General features: G+C 40.7%; 1 protein-coding gene across 3 annotated transcripts in view; it reads right to left on the reverse strand.

Annotated features, from left to right (window-relative positions):
* Nucleotides 1-20827, reverse strand: part of LOC145304056 (spondin-1-like) — a 132763-nt gene that overhangs the window by 2031 nt on the left and 109905 nt on the right. For all 3 annotated transcript variants that reach the window (XM_080145815.1, XM_080145814.1, XM_080145816.1), the window contains 13 exons: nucleotides 19699-19821; nucleotides 19159-19257; nucleotides 13928-14010; nucleotides 13609-13662; nucleotides 12987-13048; nucleotides 11980-12074; nucleotides 3778-3843; nucleotides 3275-3379; nucleotides 2433-2474; nucleotides 1977-2017; nucleotides 1543-1594; nucleotides 985-1052; nucleotides 94-280 (listed from right to left, as the gene is read on the reverse strand). In XM_080145815.1, the coding sequence (XP_080001941.1) occupies nucleotides 94-280; nucleotides 985-1052; nucleotides 1543-1594; nucleotides 1977-2017; nucleotides 2433-2474; nucleotides 3275-3379; nucleotides 3778-3843; nucleotides 11980-12074; nucleotides 12987-13048; nucleotides 13609-13662; nucleotides 13928-14010; nucleotides 19159-19257; nucleotides 19699-19821 (1077 nt within the window). The remainder of the gene's footprint in view (nucleotides 1-93; nucleotides 281-984; nucleotides 1053-1542; nucleotides 1595-1976; nucleotides 2018-2432; nucleotides 2475-3274; nucleotides 3380-3777; nucleotides 3844-11979; nucleotides 12075-12986; nucleotides 13049-13608; nucleotides 13663-13927; nucleotides 14011-19158; nucleotides 19258-19698; nucleotides 19822-20827) is intronic.

Below are 20827 nucleotides of genomic sequence, written 5' to 3' on the forward strand. Positions count from 1 at the left end.
TTAGTAAAAAAAAATAAATTATGTTAAGTACCCCAAGTCCTTGATGTAAAAAAGTATAAATTTAAGCTTCATTGACACCTCCCTAAATTCTACCTGTCTATATCTGTTCTGTACCCCATCTGAGCCGCAGGTCTTGGTGCAGGGTCCCCAGTCCGCCCACTGACCAGTCCTGCAGAGAGAGGGACAGGCGGGCAGGTCACACTGTTCCTTGCGGACTAACAGGCGGCTGCACGGCTTCCCAGCACCCTGGGCTGGCCGGGATACTTGTCGGAATCGTTGTCTAAAATATTATAATAGTTATGTTCAGTATCGCTTCGATTAATACCCGGTGGATTAGAACCAGGTCTCAGCCATACTGAAAAATTATGAATCCAGTTTTTTACTAATATAAAAATTTACAACCATAAGATGAAAACGAGCTAGCTGAACAATGCTGAGACCAAGGATAGTTTACCTGTATCCAACTCCACAGCTAGCTGAATATTGCTGGTACCAAGGATAGTTTACCTGTATCCAACTCCACAGCTAGCTCAACATTGCTGGAAACAAGGATAGTTTACCTGTATCCAACACCACAGCTAGCTGAACATTGCTGGAACCAATGAGAGTTTACCTGTATCCAACTCCACAGCTAGCTGAACATTTCTGGCACCAAGGATAGTTTACCTGTATCTAACTCCACGGCTAGCTGAACATTGCTGGAACCAAGGATAGTTTACCTGTATCCAACTCCACAGCTAGCTCAACATTGCTGGGAACAAGGATAGTTTACCTGTATCCAACTCCACGGCTAGCTGAACATTGCTGGTACCAAGGATAGTTTACCTGTATTCAACTCCACAGCTAGCTGAACATTGCTGGGACCAAGGAGAGTTTACCTGTATCCAACTCGTAAGCTAGCTGAACATTGCTGGAACCAAGGATAGTTTACCTGTATCCAACTTATAAGCTAGCTGAACATTTCTGAAACCAAGGATAGTTTACCTGTATCCAACTCCACAGCTAGCTGAACATTGCTGGGACCAAGGAGACCAGGCGGTTAATTCACAATCCTGCAATATAAACAGGTTTTAATTATTAAATACTAATAGCTTCGCTCCTGGCATCTAGGAGCTCTGTATTTGATGGAGTGAGGAAAGTAGGAAAATGGCCTAAAACTAAACATAGATATAAAAATTTAAAAGCCTAAAACCATTCAGGGACCTTTTAAAGAGCTTATAAAATAGAGAACTTAATCGGTTCAGCAGTTACCTAATCTTAAGATACAGACAAAAAACCTACTAAAATATCAGATGAATTTGTTACTTCTGATTTATACTATAGGCAGGCATGCATCATAAAACTTCATGTAAAGGACATAAATGACTGAAGATTGTTTTCTCCTGTTCGAAAAAAATTAATGGATTAAAAAAAACAGCTAAAAGTCGACAAATTTTATAAAATATGAAAGACAAACTTTAAAAAGAAAACACTGTAAAGGGGCCCCGTACCTTAAAAAGTACAAATTGGCCTTATAAGAGGTGAAAATTGTTAAAATTTTACCTGTGATTCTTGAGTTAGATATTTCGGTTGTATTGGGGTATCAGAAAATTCTCTGCAAAAATTTTTGACATCATTACATTGTTCCTAACAGTTTTGTAGATATTTTTATTGATATTTTTAAAAAGTATTAGTTATTAGTACAACAGACAGTTAAACTAATGTAATGCAAGGTTCTATAGGGAAAAGCTAATTGCCGTTAAATTAATGTTCATCTCCAATGATGTTACACAAAATTAACCCTTCTGTAGATTACAAGTGTTTGCAAAGTTTGGACTTAATTAACCAACTAATTAAAATTCAATAAGAGTCACTAAAATGTTTAACGAATGAGTAAATATTATCATAAAACTTTGGGGACTAGTGCAATAAACAGCCCAATATCCCCTCCCTTCCTAATGTAAACTGACTGACAATGCAATGATGTTATATGGTTCCTGTCATATGGGTTAACTGCGGGGTTAGCATCTAGCATCCTCTGTACAAATAAATAAAAATTTTCTGTAAAAAGTAAAAGGGGCGATTTTTTGCGTATTTTGCATAGAGTTGTGTGTAACCGTTTAGTCAAATGCGCTTACTAATTAAAACTGTTCTTAATTATGACCATTTCTTATATAAATATAAACTTGGTCATAATTAAGAACACTTTGACTTAATAAAAGCATTTGATTGCAACCCAACTTTACGGAATTACGCAAAAAATCACCCCTTTTGTTAGATGTATGACAATGATCGATAAATCAATCTTTGAAAAAAGATATTGTGATCTGGAGTTTGGTTTTATTTAAAGTTAGTTATGGTAAAAGATGCGTGAAAAAAATTAAGATAAAATGACAACAATTTTGTAGATTAAAAGATGTCTAGAAAAATTTTATAAAATTTTATTTAATTTCCTGTTTTTGTTGATATGCTTCCATTCTTTTCTTCATCATAATCTAAAAGAAGGTGTCTTCTTTGCTTTTTATTTAGAATAGCTAGTCGGTGTTTTTAGTAATAGATGTAAAATGGTCCATAGAATTTAGATATGCAATGTAGACCTCTTATAGAACGATTGCATATTTAAATTCTATGGACCATTTTACATCTATTACTTACTAAAAACACCGACTAGCTATTATAAATAAAAAGCAAAAAAGTTAAGACGCCTTCTTTAAAAAAAACTAGAAAATTTGTCTGTACATTTTAGTAGCATAGCTACTCTAAAACTTACATTATCTGTCGTCATTACGTAAAGATCAGCTGCTTATTAAGACAGTTTTCCAAAACACACATTGGGACGACAAAGTGTCTTGAAAAATCAGCCATGTGACGTCATAAAAATGATGGATTATCCATATCTTTGTTTATGAGTATTCTTTCCCACTTCTCCCCTCATCTCTCTCATTTCTATGACGTTACACGGTTGATTTTTGGAACACTTTGTCCCCCCACTTCATCAAATTTTATGTACATTTCGCCTTTTCGTAATATTCATTGACACAACCCAATCTTTCCCGATTTTGTATAATTTTTGATGGAACACGACTCCAGTGACGTCATATTTTTCTTTCCCGAAAAAGGAAAGGGGGAAGAAAATCTCTTCAAAAGAGATGGGGAACACCCCCTTTTCTCCCATCTCTTTTTTTCTTCCCCCCTTCCCTTTTTTCGGGAAAGAAAAATATGACGTCACTGGAGTCGTGTTCCATCAAAAATTATACAAAATCGGGAAAGATTGGGTTGTGTCATATTCATTTACCTGTTTTTCCATCATCATAAGTTTCTTCTGCGCCTGGGATAACTCATTCTGTTTTGTGAAAAATACTCCAAGATTTAGCTTGTCCTGTTCTAGTGCGTTTACCACCTAAATAAATAATTAAGGAATGACAATCCGCCGAATATTTACAAAATCCGCCAAGAAAAAAAAGCTGATTAATTCGCGGATTCTTGACTTTTTGGGTGGTGATTGCGGACTTTATAAATTTTTAAAGGTCTTTTTATTTTTTATGAATAAAAACATTCTGGCCCATACAGCGGCCATTTTCTTACCGTTACTTAATCTAACCTAACCCAAAATAAGCATAAAAAACTACTGTGAAAATAAAATACAAAAAAAATTGGATACTTCCCGCCATTATACTTGTGGTTAAGAAATATTGAAATACTTTTTTTTTGTTTTTATCTGCTACATTTGAAATAAAAATGTTTTTAAGTGCTACAAAAGTCATAAAAAATTCGTCCGTCCTCCTGTTTCGTACTAACCTGTCTCTGTTCCTCTATTTCTCTAAACACTGAGTTCAACCCGTTGTTCATCTTTTCTTGGCGGGTCTAAATAACGTAGTAAATAACCTTTTGCAATCATAAAGATTTCATTATTAAAGTGTAGCCTTGCTATTCAAGTTATATTTGATTATTTTCAAAGCGTCTTTATTCTATGTAACTAAAATCCGACATATTTTGTCCATCTATCCGACAAAGCTTAGTAAAAGTTATGGTGTTTGAAATAAAATAGATGATGACATAATAAGTTATTTATATACTAGTTACTACGTCCTCAGAGACACTTTAGAGAAGGAGAGGAGGGGGGGGGGGGAGGGCTGGGATGTAAGACGACCCTCTACTTAAAATTCATTTTGAAAAAGAAAAATTAAGAAAGAAACTTTTTTTCACCCCTTAAACAATTATACATAACTTCCTGGAACTATAATAAGCTTAATTGTAATTAACTATAACGGTATAACAGTTAGCGAGATCCTTAGCCACGGAAATAGAGACATGTCTGATAAAATGTCATTTTTTAATGCTGCGTTACCTATGGAAGTATTTTGGCACAAAAAGTATCCTACTCAAAAGAAAAAAATGTAATTATTTCATTGCTCAGTATCGGAAGATCAAAAGGAAAAGTTTTTTAATTACAACATAAAAACTAGCCCAAATTAAAATGAAACTAAAATGTCGTCAAATACGCAGCTTTGATTTTATTTATCCTTATACTAAAGTGACAGGATGTTTGTCTGTGTGTCTTTACCCAAGGATCTCGCTAACCGCTAAACCGATCGGGTTCTCCTTAACAGGGAAGCTTCTCATAGGTCCCGGGAAGGTTTATAACTATTTTCTTGGGGGGTGGGACACCCCCAACCCCCCCAAAAAATGAATTTTTTTAACTAAAATTAAAAATGAGGGGAGGGGGAACCCCCCCCACCCCCCCAAAAAAAAAAACTCTCTCCTCAAATGCCCCTAGAATCCTCTAGGGGCGTAGCCGCTAGTACAAAATATAGCAGGTGCGCATTCACTTTCCCATATTATTATCACGGTTGCATTGTGTTTCATACTTGCAAAAAAAAATTGCATAAGTGCAAATATACATACAATAATTATATTCAATACTCATTACGTTGCAAAGAGAAAAAGGCAGTATGTGTTATTGAAATATTGTGGTAATACGGCAACAGACGGACGGGCAGTTTACAGAATTGCTACGCAGTGACTTATCATAACAAGCCTTCTGCACTAATCCCATTATATCACCATTTACCTCATGACCGCCGGTGACCCCGCTGTCCAGCGGTCAAACTGGCCTGTCTAAATATGGGGAGGGGCACGGACACGCAGCTATCACGCGCCCCTCACGCAATTATACAACCGGGAGGCGCTGCCTCCCCTTTTACTACAGCTACCCCCACAGACTGTCTACCGCCGTGGGCTAAGCCCTTGTGTCCCACACCCCCTTCAAACCTAACCTATTGTTATAATCTGTTGTATATATATATTAAACATCCATTGTAAATATTATTCAGTTAAATATATAATTTCTGTATGACTAAATCCTGCTAGTTTGTTTTGGTAGAATACTTCAAGGCTAGGGCTCGTTGGATTCGAACTCGCAACCGGTGAGCTGAAACGCTTCGGCTTACCACATCTTGGTGTCAGCGTGTTTCAATCGAGCCCTACAGAAATTAGCCTATTCTACCTCTGATTGGACCCTTTTGCAAGTAAGGGAACAGTCAGCTGCCAACTGAGAAGCCAACTGACCCGTGAGACGGCCTTTTTAGGTCGATTTTCCATCATTTGAACGCATTATGTAGGCCTCTGGCCTACGGCAAGCAGATTTAGCCTGCTAAAAGCGCCAGTTTACGGCGTTTTTTCCGTACCGTGTAGGAGTAGCGCTAGGTGCGCAGCCACGGTTATCGGATAATTTAGCTCAGACGGTTACAAAACTGAGTCTAAATTGGCAAGTGTAGCTGGGACAAGCCCCCGGACACCCAGGCCAAACCTACGAGACGGACAGCTAAGTGCTGGTCTCCCTGAGAAGGCAATGTGTGGCTGCGAAGCTTCAGCACACAAGTAAGGCCTACCACTGCGACGGATAGCAGAATTTGAGCCAAAGGCACGGCAGGACGGGACATTCCCTGCCGCTGCCTCCCAGGATTCAAACCCGAGGCGCTGCAGGAAGGGCCATTCCCTGCCACCATCTTTCGGGATTCGAACCAGCGGCGCTGCAGGACGGGACATTCCCTGCCGCCGCCATCCCTCTGACCCTTGCAGGATGGACATTCCCCTGCTGCCAGTGCTTCCAGAATCACACCTAGAGCTCCTAGTGATAACTACACATAAGTGTGTATAAATGTCAACCAAGTGATAAAAAGAAATATAAAATTGTTGACCCAGTGATAATTGATAAGCTCTAGTGATTCGAAGCTACAGTCTAAGCCACTACCAGCAGTCTACACACCATGGTAAGCGATACTACCATAGCTGCGGTTCGGCCACCGCCGAAGTTTCTGCCGACCCCAGCCGAGCGGGAGGCCCCCCTGTCTCAAGGGCAGGACCTCCACTTCCCCTGCCATATCAGGGTGAGGTTTCCTACTCCTGACCCTGCCCAGCACGTACAGGTTGATGCCATGGTCGACTCTGGCAACCGTGTACCAGGGTCTGCCGTCATTTCTGAACACCTCATGCACGCAATGGGCGTGCAACGCATGTTGGTTCCAGACAACACCCAAATCCTGACTGCTAACGAGGAAGGCCAGCCTCTCCAGGTAATCGGAAAATTATATGAATTATATATGGCAGTTTCACACACTCTTATACTCCATCTGTACCACGTGACTGTGGTACGGAATCTCTCACACCCTCTGAACCTAGGAGGGTATTTTCTCAAGGAGTTCGGAACTAGGCTCTGTTTCGACATGCAACCCCCCTGCTTGTGGGTGCGTGGGGAGTTCATCCCACTCCGTGGTGTCCCCATCAACCGGGAGACAGCCGAGAGAGAGTTGAGTTACGAGGGGCCTCTGCCAGGCCCACTGCCAGAGCAGCCGCGTGTAGTTGAGAAAGGCACGCACTGGTTGGATGCTGCGCTAAATGCCCATAGGGGGACCAACCTGCTAGCCATGTTGTTGCCCCCAGTGCCCAAGGTGCCTCTAGAGAACCTGCCAACGACGTTTCCCGAGATTGCCAGCCCTCCAGAGCCGATCTTCTCCGCCGACACCTTCATCAACGGCCAGCCGTGTCCACCTGGCCCCCTCTACCTGGGGCCCCCAGCAATTCAACCGGCCAAGTCCGAGTCCAGGCCCGTCAAGTCGCGGTCTGATGCACCCAGAGCCACGCTCAACCCCCAGGAATCAGCCTCTCCCAGCGCCGTGCCCGTCAAGTCGTGGCCGGACGCCTCCAGAGCCACGCATGGCTCCGATGCCTCAGCCTCTCCTAGCGCCAAGCCCGTCAAGTCACGGCCGAACGCCCACGGAGCCAAGGCTGGTCCCAGCGCCCCGGCCTCTCCCAGCGCCGAGCCCGTCAAATCGTGGCCGGACGCCCTCGGAGCCACGCCTGGCTCCGACACCTCAGCCCCTCCCGACGCCGAGCCCGTCAAATCGCGGCCGGTGGATCCCGGAGCCGAAGCTGACCCCGTGCCAGCCACGTACAGGCTAAGCGCTGTCACCCCAACTGATGGCCAACCACCCCACCTCCGTACGGCCAAGAGGGTGGTCTTGCCTGGCCGCGGTGTCATGGCTGTCCCTGTTGAACTAGTGGGGCACCGTACTAAGGATGCCATCCAACTATCTGCCCCAGAACAGAGGTTTGGGGAGGATCTTGTCATCCCAGAAGGCCTGTATGCCCACAGGCCTGGCTCCGCCAGCGTGTTTCGAGTGCTGGTGGTAAACGAAGGGGAGATGCCCCTCCTGCTGGACGCCGGCCTCCCCGTGGCTGGGGAGCTGGTCAAGCCTGACATTTTGGAGGTTTCTGATAAGCCTCCCCCTCGTATTCATTCGTTCCAAGAGCCTGTTGAGCCCCCAGATATGCAGGAGCTGTGGGCAGCCCTTGAGATGGAGGAGAACGAATTTCTGCGCAAGGACCCCCTGCTCAAGAAGGAGGTCTGGACCATGTTATCAGAGTACAGGGACGTCTTCTCAAACTCTACCCCCGGCTGCACTGACGTAGTAGAGTTACAGCTGCGCCTCAAACCAGGGACCCAGCCGATCCGCCAGAGATTTAGGGATCTGAACCCACGGCAGGAGGCTGAGCTGGAGAAGCAACTGGACACCTGGCTGCAAGAGGGAGTCATAGAGCCTTCAGACTCCGCCTGGAGCAGCCCCCTGGTGCCCATCAAGAAGAAGGACGGGAGCACCCGCTGGGCAGTCGACTACAGAGCCCTCAACAAGTGCCTTGAGCTGGACAGTTACCCCAGGCCCAGGATCCAGCAGCTGGTAGAACGAGCGGGAGGACACCGCGTCTACAGTGCCTTAGACGCGGTGGCTGCGTACTACACCATCCGAGTGTCCGAGGACAGCCGGCCCTGCACCGCCTTCACCACCCCTAGGGGCTTGTACCAATGGAAAAGGATGCCCTTTGGCCTCGCTACGGCACCGTCTGTCTACTCCAGATTTATTGCAGGAGTCCTGAACCCATTAGGCACGGCCAACCTCCAGTCATATCTTGATGACGTCCTGACCTTTCACCAGGATACCTGGGCCCACCTGGCTAGGCTCCGGGAAGTCTTGGAAGCCCACCGCAGGGGAGGAATCCGCCTCAAGCCAGCCAAGACCAAGCTGTTTCGAGCCAAGGTGGACTATCTGGGCCACACCCTCAGCCGTGAGGGGATAGCCATGCAAGAGGATTATATTGACCGCATCCTTGACTGGCCGGCCCCCATCACCCCCAAGGACTTGCTGGCGCTCCTGGGGTTCTTTGGATACTACCGCCTGTTCATCCCAGAGTATGCCGACCTCACCTACGAGATGAATTGGCAGAAAACGGCCAAGACACTGACCTGGACGGCTGAGATGGAAGCCCAGCTGCTACAGCTCAAGGACAAGTTTCGCCAAGCCCCCATCCGAGCGCCGCCCAGGTTTGACTTGCCGGCTGTGTTCCAGCTCACCACAGACTTCAGCAGCCGCGCCATCTCTGCCATCCTCAGCCAATGCCAGGACGGCAAGGAGAGGCTGATTGCCGCCGTGGGGCGCAAGACAACCGACCCCGAGACTCGCTACCCGTCCTGGAAGGGAGAGATGGCCGCCATCATGTATGGAATTCGGAAATTCCACGGCATCTTGTCCTACCGTAGCTTCCAGATCAACACTGATTCCTCAGCCTTACTACAGATGAAGTCGCTGAACACATCCACAGGGGTGGTGGCTCGCTGGCAGGAGGAGCTAGCGGCCCTAGATTTCAATGTCTGCCACCGTCCTGGCACCCAGAACACCAATGCTGACGCCCTCAGCCGCCGGGAGGACGATAATATGCCGACAGCCACCGCTGAAGAATTAGCAGAGCAAGCTGAGTACATTCACACCCTCTGCCAGCTAGGGGAGCCCGCAGCTGGCCGGCCCTCTGCCGCACGGCTGGACCCGGCTAGAGTGTTAGAGGCACAGACACAGGACCCCCTCTTGCTCCGTGTCCGCCAGTGGGTGGCCGATGGCAAAGCCCCAACTAAGGCTGAGCTGCGCGGCAAGGAACGAGACGAGCAGCAGTACGCCAGCCGCTTCGCAGCCCTGGGACTCGACGAGCATGGCTGCCTCACCACCACTGACCAGACCCTGACAGGAGAGAGAACAAGATACCTGCTGCCTTCGGCCCTCCAGCAGGACGCGTTCTTTCTGGCCCATGGGACCCCCATGGCCGGGCACTTTGGAATGGACGCTACTATTGCCCGCGTCGCCATGCATTTCTGGTGGCCCAACCTGTCCCGTGACGTCCGCCTGATGGTTCAGACTTGCCCTGAGTGTGTACAGAAGGTTACCAAGGAAAGGTTGAAGTTAGGGATACACGTGCCCTCCCGCCAGGGGTATCCACAGCAAGTCCTGTTTAATGACCTGGTGGGGCCTCTGCCAGAGACCCCAGCCGGGAACCGCTACATCCTCACCTGTCAGGATGGGTTCAGCCGGTTTGTCAGCCTCTACGCCATCCCCAACAAGCGCACTCTCACGGTGGCTGAAGCCCTTCTGCACCGCCACCTGGCCACGTTCGGATGTCCCCTGAAGATCCACTCCGACAATGGGATGGAGTTTACCGGCCAAGTATTCAAGGAGCTGGCCTCCAAGCTCGAGATTGGCCTGACACATCCACCGCCCTACAACCCGCAGTCCAACCGGGTGGAGAGGTTCCATCGGACGCTCAACACAGGCATGCGGCTGTTCCTAGACAGAGACGACAACAACTGGGAGCCACACTTGCCTGCCATTGCCTTCGCCTACAATACCAAGGCCTGCAGATCCACGGGCGTGACCCCGTTCCTGGCCTACTTTGGGAGAGAGGCCAAGCTTGTGGACATGGTGCTCCGGCTGCCAGACGCTGAGTATGCCTCGGTCCCAGCCAACGTCCAAGCTCTCCTGCAACGCTACCATGCCGTGTACGACGCAATCCAGCAGCGAGAGGTGGGAACCATCCGGAGGAGCGCGGCCGCCTACGAAGGCACGGCCAAGTACGAAGTTGGAGACCTGGTCTGGTATCTGGCCCCCCGCCTGGTGCCAGGGAAGGCAGTCAAGATTACCAAGAGATGGACTGGCCCTTGGAAGATAGTGCGACAAGCCACAGACGTCCATTATGTCATCAAACCTGCCTCTCCAACAGCCAAGATCTCGGAGATCACCGCGCATGTAGGCCGACTGCGCAAGTACACTGGAGATGTAACTGCCCATCAGATTCCAACAGACATCCAAGGCGACCTGGACGGCGACGAGGACGCCACCGAGCTGCCCGCCGGAGCTGCGGCGCTGCCAGCTAGTGACCCAGGACAGTTCCCAGTGTACCAGCCAGCAGCCGCCGCCCCACAGCCTAGCGGCCAGGATCGTGACCCTGTAGAAGAGAACCTGCAGCACCAACCCAACGAACCACCGCCGCCGCCGCCAGCTCCAGAGCCACCTAGAGATGCCATCTGGAACCCTGATACTGACATGGAGAACCCGCCGGCCAGCAGCGAGCCTGCAGGAGGAGAGGCGGCCACTGAGATGGAAGAGGCGGCCCCAGAGGATGAAGCTGAAGCGATGTGCCCCCTGCTGATGACAGCCGTCCCCATCCGAGTGGGAGCTAGGAGGCCAAGTAACCTGGACCAGGCAGGCGCCCCCATGGAATTTTACGCGCCTTCCTCCATCGTTATTCCCACCTTGGGAGCCTCCAGAGTTAGCCTAGGCCTCTGTGTCCAGCTACCCGCCGAGACAGAACTAGTCCTGCAAACAAGGCAAAACTTCCAACGACGGGGCCTGGCCGTCGCCAACCCACGGCTGGAAGCCAACTGGGAGTTGACAATGCTGATATCCAACCACAGCCAGACAGAGCAGCGAGTGTCCCGCGGAGCCTGTATAGCCAGAGCTGTACTCCACCGAGCTGTGCCCCAGGAAGATGTTGTCATGCGCAGACAGAGGTTGCCGTATCCCCAGGTTCAAGGCCTGGTGGCTCGGGAGCCCCGCAGCCCTTGAAGGGGAGGTTGTGGTAATACGGCAACAGACGGACGGGCAGTTTACAGAATTGCTACGCAGCGACTTATCATAACAAGCCTTCTGCACTAATCCCATTATATCACCATTTACCTCATGACCGCCGGTGACCCCACTGTCCAGCGGTCAAACTGGCCTGTCTAAATATGGGGAGGGGCACGGACACGCAGCTATCACGCGCCCCTCACGCAATTATACAACCCGGAGGCGCTGCCTCCCCTTTTACCACAGCTACCCCCACAGACTGTCTACCGCTGTGGGCTAAGCCCTTGTGTCCCACACCCCTTTCAAACCTAACCTATTGTTATAATCTGTTGTATATATATAGTAAACATCCATTGTAAATATTATTCAGTTAAATATATAATTTCTGTATGACTAAATCCTGCTAGTTTGTTTTGGTAGAATACTTCAAGGCTAGGGCTCGTTGGATTCGAACTCGCAACCGGTGAGCTGAAACGCTTCGGCTTACCACAATATTATATGTATGTCTTTTAGCTGATAATATTTTTATGTGCAGAAGTGAAAAAAAACATACCTTAGCCAGAATATCCAAAGAATCTAGGAATTTTTCATCAGTGAACATATCTCCGATAAAATTATTATTTCCATCTCTTCGGTTTATTGTTGTTTCTAGAGAAAAAGGATAATTATAGGATTAGATCCAGTTTGGTTGGCCCCCGAAAGTCTAGGCCAACACAACGTCCCAAATATTTAAAAATGAAAATTCACATATTATAATTTGGTAGCAGATATTATTAAACATTATGAAATCCCTATTTATAAAAAAGTATATGGTTGAAAAGGAACGTATTTTTTTATGTTAGGACAAAATTAATTGTTTTTTTTCTGCATATAATGTACATAAAATAAAAAAAAGAACAATTCTGATAATCTGTTAATTTTTTTTTCTGTTGCCATTTCCCTGATTTGTTATTTCTGTTTGATTATTAGGAAAAACAAACTATTTTGATAGATTTTTTGATTGGCTCAACAGATTAAACAAAATAGAACATTCAGGAATATAGAACATGGGGAGAAAAAATATTTTGTCAAAATTGTCAATACATGTTTTATTTTTCAAAAAATATGCAATATAAAAAGTAACTTTTAATATACAGCAGTCGAAAAGTTGGAGGTAATTTTTTTTCCTGTGGCGCCTTTTCTCTGACGATTGAAAAGATGAAACATGTTTTTGCAAAATTTATATCAATCAATTTCAGATGATGTAACTTGTTTCATTCAAATGCCTAGCTACTCTATAAGTGTCAATGGCTCTTCCTCTTTCTGTCTTTAATTTTTTAACCAAAACTCTACGAGCCACCCATATGCAATATTTTTCTACATTCACTTTTAATATAGACAGACCTTTGCAAGCGTAAAAAGCTTACCTAAGCCTCATAGTGTTATTGACACCAAATGCATTGGTTTTATCAGTATTGTTGTAAATACTATGTTATAACTTCAAACTTTTACAGAAAAAAAGTACTTTTCACATAAAGAAATGTAAAGACAAAATAGTTTTTCATTGAAAACAAGAGGTACCTGGTTTTCTTATACAAATTCGTTCACAGTCTTCAGAAGTGAGAAAGTTGTTTGAATTTCCTCTGAAAAATAACAAGCATAAATTTTCCATTCCAAAAAGAACCCTCTTAGATAAAAATCGAAAAATAACAAGGATGACAGCATCCATAAGAAGTTTAGCTAACAAATTGTCAGGTAGCTTGTCAACAAACAGACGATTCTTTCATTTTTACAAATAATTTCTTTTACATAAAGACCCTAATCTTTAAAAAAAAGCAGGGATCTAAAGGGATAAAACAATGGCCGACTTATAAATGTACATTGTACATCCCCAATGTTAATACACAAAATTACTCGTTCTGTAGATTATAATTAGTAGTTGAAACGTATGGACACTAAATTTAATAAACCAAACATTCAAAATTCAAAGTCCCCAGAGTTGTTAAGTCATAAGGAAACGTTCTATTAAAACTTTGTAGAATTGTGTAATAAACAGCCCAATGTCCCTTCTCTCTCGGTAAAAAAGCCTTTTTAAAGTAGAACATGACAATCAAAACTTTTATTTTGAACTCCAATTCAAATCAAATAACTCTATAAATAGTTAAGGAAATTGAACCATATTGATTTTTATAAATATTTTCACCTGCAGCCTCCAAAGACAAACTCCAAACAGGATCCAGACATCTCGTCATAGTACCTAAAATAGAAAATATTTCTAGACTGATACTTTAATATCATATATTGCACTATCCCTGTACTTAATTAAAGCATTAATTTGAGTCACCTTGACAAACCTGTAAGTTCTGGATGATAAATTGATATTCATCTCTAAATGAACACTACCTTAAGTTTTAATTTGGTTGTTATAAACCTATATGTACTCTTGTAATTTATAGTCTAATATCCCCACCCGCCCTGTTGCTACTGCTAACATTGAAGAAACAGAAAATAAAATATCTTACCATCTAGGAAAGTAACCCCTGCAGGGTCCCTCTTCCTTAGATTGTCCACAAATAGATTCTGCCTGTAAATAGCTGCAATCATCCTAATAAGATAGATAGATAGATAGATGTATTTCAACATAAGCATACAAAATGATAATAATATTTCTTACACATATTTACAAAATTTTATGCATAGTTTGGTACTTTCATAACCTGGGTTGGCCGTTGCAAAAGCTGAAAGTACCGATTTAAGACAAACATATTCAAATGATTTTTTAATGTTTCTAGCTACATAGAAATTTTAATCAGATAATTAAATTGGATATATACATATAACATATAAATAGGTTTAAATAGTATAAATAAATAGTAAGGTATTAATGATGCTATTTACACTATGATACAATGGGGTTAGAGAAATTAAAATTTTTATAGTAAATTAAGGCAAATTTTAATTATTTTTACAGACAAAACATTTTTGCTTATTACAATTAAAACTCTTATATTTATCTAAAGCTTTCTTTTTGATAAGATTTTTAGTGGTATTTTTAGTTTCAGCACACCTTATAGCAGTGTCTAGGTTGTTCCATATTTTAACAAAGCAAACATTAGGAAAAGTTTCTAGAGCTTTATGTTTAGGTAAAGGTACTTTTAATTTCATTACTCTGTTGGATAACATTGGTTCAAAAATATTATTGAATGAGTCTGGCATTTGTCCTGCAAGGAAACTTTTTACAAAGCTACCTATATTAACAGTCATAATATCTTCAAGTTTAAGTAAATCAAGTTTTTCAAGTAATGGATCTACATGAGCATTGTACTTTGCATTAGCGACGTATCTCACAGATTGCTTTTGTTTTAATAATAATCTATTCATTCCCTCACATTTAGCATTACCCCATGTTATAATAGAAAATTCCAAGTGCGATTTTACCAGGGAATTATATATAGATTTACGAATTTTAGTTGGTGCAAACTTTTTCAATTGATTTAATACAAAATTAGCACTAGATACTTTGTTAATAACTGAGTTTATATGGTGTTCCCACGTTATAAACTCATCTAGATGAACACCTACAAATTTAAAAGATTTAATATTACAATCATTCCCAATTCTTTCAATCTTTTCACCACCAATTTTTATGACTAGAGAATCTTGGACACACTGCATTTGTTTGGTTCTAAAAACCATAAACTTAGTTTTGGCAACATTAAGTGAAAGTTTATTTGCTTGAAACCAAAGTTTAGCTTTTTCTAGTTCAATGTTAACCCTCTCCTCTAATCTTTTTAAATTGCTATCACTGTGTGCAAAAATTGTGTCATCAGCAAAAAGTGAAGAAAATATATCAATTGCATTTGGCAAGTCATTTATATATAATAAAAACAGTATAGGACCCAGAACACTACCCTGTGGGACTCCATGGGTTATGTTTTGAATAGATGATTTGACACCATTAATTTCTACATATTGAGAACGATTATTTAAATAAGAATGAAACCATTTATTTGATAAACCTTTAAAACCATAATGGTTTAGCTTGGTTAAAAGAATTTGGACATTGCAAGTATCAAATGCCTTTTTTAAGTCAATGAAGCACCCCAGTGTGTATTCTGGTGTTTGAGAATCAAGACCTTGGTATATTTTATTCAATAATTGAATTAAGGGCTGTGTTGTGTTGTGCTTGGGTCTAAATCCATACTGATGTTTATAAAGAATATTGAACTTATTTAAGTATTTAAACATTTGACAGGCAACTATTTTTTCCAGTAGTTTAGAAAAGGCATTTAATATACTAATAGGTCTATAGTTATCAAATGAATTATTCCTTCCTGATTTAAAGATTGGCAAAATTTTAGCGCATTTATAATTGTTTGGAACAAAGCCATGTTTAAATGAAAGATTAAATAGGTGAACAACAGGATCTATAATACTTGGCATAATTTCTTTTAAAAGTTTAGTAGAAATATTGTCAGGTCCACAACTTAGTTTAGGTTTTAACTTGTTGAGAGTAGAAAAAATTATTTGAGGGGTGATTTTTTGAAAGACAAAATTTTCATTTACTGGAACCCCAAGGTAGTCATTAAAATCATTTTCGCAAAATGGAATTTCATCTGCTAGGCTGGGACCAACATTAATAAAAAAATTGTTAAAACCCTCACAAATATCTTGAAAGTTTTCATAAGATCTGTTATCATCAGTAAAAAGATTTGGGATAGAATGCGTTTTTTTATTCTTGTTAATAAGTTGATTAATTGTAGACCAAGTTTTTTTCATGTTAGATGAAAATTCATTGAATTTAGAAAAATAGTACTCTTTTTTGGCTTTCCTAACTGCAGATTTATAAATATTATTTGCAATGACAAATTTTCTATTGCTATCAACGGTTTTATCCTTAAATTTTTGTCTTAATAACATTTCTTTTTTCTTTCTTAGGTTTAGTAAAGTTGGTGACATCCAGGGATTTTTGGGGATAACTCTTTTGTTGGGTTTTATAGTTTTAAAAGGGAAACATTTTTCAAAGTTTTCATTGATAACATTAGAAAAGTTTTCAAAAGCACTCTCTGGATTACAATCTGTAGTTATGTCAGACCAATCAAAAGAGGATAAGGATTGCTTAAATATTTCAGTATTTTCATTAGACATATTTCTTTTTTGTAAAAAAGAATCTTTGTTTTGCTTAGGATTACTAACATTTAAGTAAAATATTGGGAGATGGTCAGATAGACTTGAGTAAATAAGTCCGGCATTGTAATTATCCATCCTTTTATTTGTAAAAATGTTATCAATCAAAGTTGCACTTGTTGGTGTAATTCTGGTAGGTAATGTAATAACTGGTAAAAAAGAATGAGAGATTAACATATTTAAAAAGTCGTTGGTTGGAGAATGTTCATTATATTTAAGCAGATTAATATTTAAGTCAGAGCAAATAATTAGAGCAAATAATAAGACAAACTAGATTCTTTTTGTGCAGTGATAAGACAAGGGCCGATAAATTGGTGTACATCCCCTATGATGATGCACAAAATTACCCATTCTGTAGCGTAAAATTAGTGGTTGAAACGTTTGAACACTTAACTTAATGATACATTTAATCAAAATTCACTAAAGTCCCCGAAGTTGATAAGCCAATGAATAAGAAAACATTATCATAAAACCTTAGGGACAAGTGTAATAAACAGTCCATTGTCCCCTCTCTCTCTGGTCACTAATGTATAAATATCATTATACACAACTTTGCCTTTAGCTTTTCTGCCAATCAAAAATAACAAACTATTCTAAATATTTTTTTTCTATATTGATATTGGTAGTCAAAGCTCTTTTTCGAACAGAAGATTCTTGTAACGTCAAGGAAGTGTCTTTACAACAATTATACCCAATACTAATATCTTTATCAAACATTTTGATAGAATTTTAGTAGAATTATCCTATCAATTAGATATTGAATTAACTTCATTTATAAATCAGGCATTTTAAAAATCTTTTCTTGAATACTACGTGAGGATTTAAAATATTTTTTTTTCAACCGATGAACATCAACCTTATTTTTTAGCTAACGACTTTCATTATATACTCATTTAATCGATTATCTGATTAACTGAGCTTTTACGGATGTTGCCATCCTTGTGTTCTATAATATAATGTGGATATTTGGGTATAATGTATTGAAATTTAGGTTTACAATGAACCACTTATCACAATCTATTATTCTGGAATAGAAGGGATATTAACACCATCCTCTAAAATACAGGTTTGAAAACCAGGGATCTAAAGGGATAAGACAATGATCGATAAATTAATGTACATCCCCATTGATGATACACAATTCTGTAGAATGAAATTTATGGTTTAAACGTTAGAACACTCAACTAAATATAATATCAATAAAATTAACTAAAGTCCCCAAAGTTGTTAAGCTAACGAAAAAGAAAACGTTATTACAAAACTTTGTGGACAAGTGTAATAAACAGTCCAATGTCCCTCTGATTGCAGATGCATCATATTAGCACTTATGACTTTTAACCATTTGATTGAACGACCTTTGTTTCAGAGTAGAAAAATAAGAAGCACCAACTAACAATGGATGCTGTGAGTATTGGTGCAAAAAATGGGGACATGATTCCAGTGACGTCATATTTTTCTTTCCCGAAAAAGGGAAGGGGGGAAGAAAATCTCTTCAAAAGAGATGGGGAAAACCCCCTTTTCTCCCATCTCTTTTTTTCTTCCCCCCTTCCCTTTTTCGGGAAAGAAAAATATGACGTCACTGGAATCATGTCCCCATTTTTTGCACCAATACTCACAGCATCCTAACAATGCATCAAGTGGCTTGCGGAAGGCTGGTGACCCCTCCCCCTTCCCTGAAATCTAGATATTATGGAGAAAACCCTTCCCCTTCATTCAGTCACTCAAGGTTCCGCTGCGCACGTCACTGAATGCATCTCAAAACCCAGCTAAAAAAGATGAAAAATAGATTTCTTGAAGTGCCATATGACTAATATTCCTGTCGATTATAAGATAATTTACAACACAAAAGATGTGGAAAGTAGATCCCATCAAAACTATGGACACAGGGATGGGACAATGGATGGTAATGTTATCATCACTTCTAAAATCTCATGTGTAAAGTAAATTCCAATACTCAATTTTTGAGAGTTTTTTGTTTGATTTTTATTATCAATTTGAAGACAAAATTTTGCCTTTTTCTAATTTTGTTGACCATTAAAAGGATAAATTTTAACTGTAAAGTATGTATACCCTTTTATCTTTACATTGAGTAAAGTTTAAGATTAATACATTACATTGAATTTCATTATCAAACTACTAAACAAAATTTTGAATAGAATTTCAAAGATTTTAAACTGTATAGCAAATATTAGAGTGGTCCAAATCATTGAGGGATTTTATTTATAGATGTCTTTTGTAATCTTATTTTGTAAATTTAAAAGACTTTTTGTGTTATTATGTTAAAAATCTATCAAATATTATTAGACCTTAATTAACAGTCCCTTAGAAATACGTTAGCATATATGTAAGAATTATTTTTAGCGATTGTAATTTAAAACTCTGACTTTTATGAATAAGTTTACAATATTAAGTCTCATACAGGAGCCTGTTTTATTGCTTCATGTTAGCAATGCTTCCGACGTATATGTTAAGCAAATTAGATCTTATATTTTATGTCAGCCAAGGCTACTTTTGAAATTCCAATCAGAACACCTTGACAGGAAAAATGATACAAAAAAGTTCCTACCGTTGTTTTGCCGGAGCAAGTCCCCTTTTCCACTAGTTGAATATTGCAGCCTCCCTTAATCTGTTCCTCATAGCTTACTCTGTAGAGCCGGGTTCGAACCTTCACAAATACAGGATTGTTAGAAGTGCACCTGCTTTATAACTGTAAAAATTATTTACACTAGCGGTCAGCCAATTATAATTTTCCTGAAAGATCTACCTATTCGGGGATCTTTAGCTACAGACAAAAAAACATTACTACATTTATATTATAGATCAGGGCACATTCAATCATACACATTGTTAAGAGAAACACACACACTCGCTAACAAGAATTAATCTACTATCATTAAAAGTTTATTTATCTTTTTATAATTGCTTCTGTTTCAAATCTACGACAATAACAACAAACTGCAACCATTTATAGCCGTTTCCAAGATATAAATGAACACGAACTTACTCTTTTTACTTTACCTAAGTTGTATGAAATTTACCTGTATTCCATTACCCAAGCTGTATGAAATTTACCTGTATTCCATTACCTAAGCTGTATGAAATTTACCTGTATTCCATTGCCGCAGCTGACACTGCAGGGTGACCATAGGCTCCAATCAGTGACTGCACAGTTGGGATCAATATTTTCCACCAGGTCAGGGGAACAAGGTCCATATATGCCAGAACATTCCTGGAAATAAAATAGAATAGGTAAAATTCTAAACATCAATTTGCCGAAGACTGATTTTTATGCTCGTTTTTTCTAGCCAGGCGCTGCTTAGTTATTAAATTCTCTATTATTTGCAGGGATCTAAAGGGATAAGACAGTGGTCGATAAAAGTGATTTATATTTTTATTGAGGATAAACAAATTTTCTCCTTTTGTAGATTCAGATTTAATTATAGGTTGAAAAGTTTAAACACTGCTAGTTTCAACCATTCAACCAAGATTTTTAAAGTACCCAAAGTTTTTATGAGCACATATTCCAAAAATTGTGGGTACTTGAAAATATTTATATACCCATTTTGTTTCTTTTTTTCAATTAAACTTTAAATTGTTTTTTTTTCCGCGTGTAATTGGAAAAATAACTGAAATTAAAACTGAGAAAGAAAAATGATTTTGAAATTTTAAAATAAACAAAGTATTTGGAATAATGGAATCACTTGAAGCCCCTGGACCATACAGTAACCCCCCCCCCCCCCCCACAGATTGACTAATATGCTCAGCTACTATGTATTCATATTCTATGTATATGTATTAGCCAGACTCGAATCTAGGCTAGCACGCTTGCTGTAACTGCATCATTCTTGTAAATACTTATTTTGTTTAAATGTTTAAATTTCGATAGGATTCCTTTCTTAAATACAAAGCGAAGGGAAACCTCCAAAAATAGCCTGCTTAACCCACCCTATTCTGTAATAAGTGGGCTAAGCAGGAACTTAGAACCACCCCCTGCCGTGGTGGAGCTACTCATATACCTAAATCTATCTTTTTGATCGTATATTGTTATACTCTTTAGTTATTGTGTTGCTTTTCATTAATAAACTTTGTACATAACCCAACCATAGTGTTCTTTGGTCTTTAGGAGCATAGCAGCTACATGAGCTGCTATCTTAATTGTTCTGCCATCTATTTCGCTGCAGGATTCACACCCGCTACGCTACTATACAACTATAGTGATGAATTTTTGGCCCAAT

The sequence above is a fragment of the Acartia tonsa genome, chromosome 13, assembly GCF_053477335.1.
Source record: "Acartia tonsa isolate MP-2025a chromosome 13, ASM5347733v1, whole genome shotgun sequence".
In the NCBI taxonomy this organism is placed as follows: Eukaryota; Metazoa; Arthropoda; class Copepoda; order Calanoida; family Acartiidae; genus Acartia; species Acartia tonsa.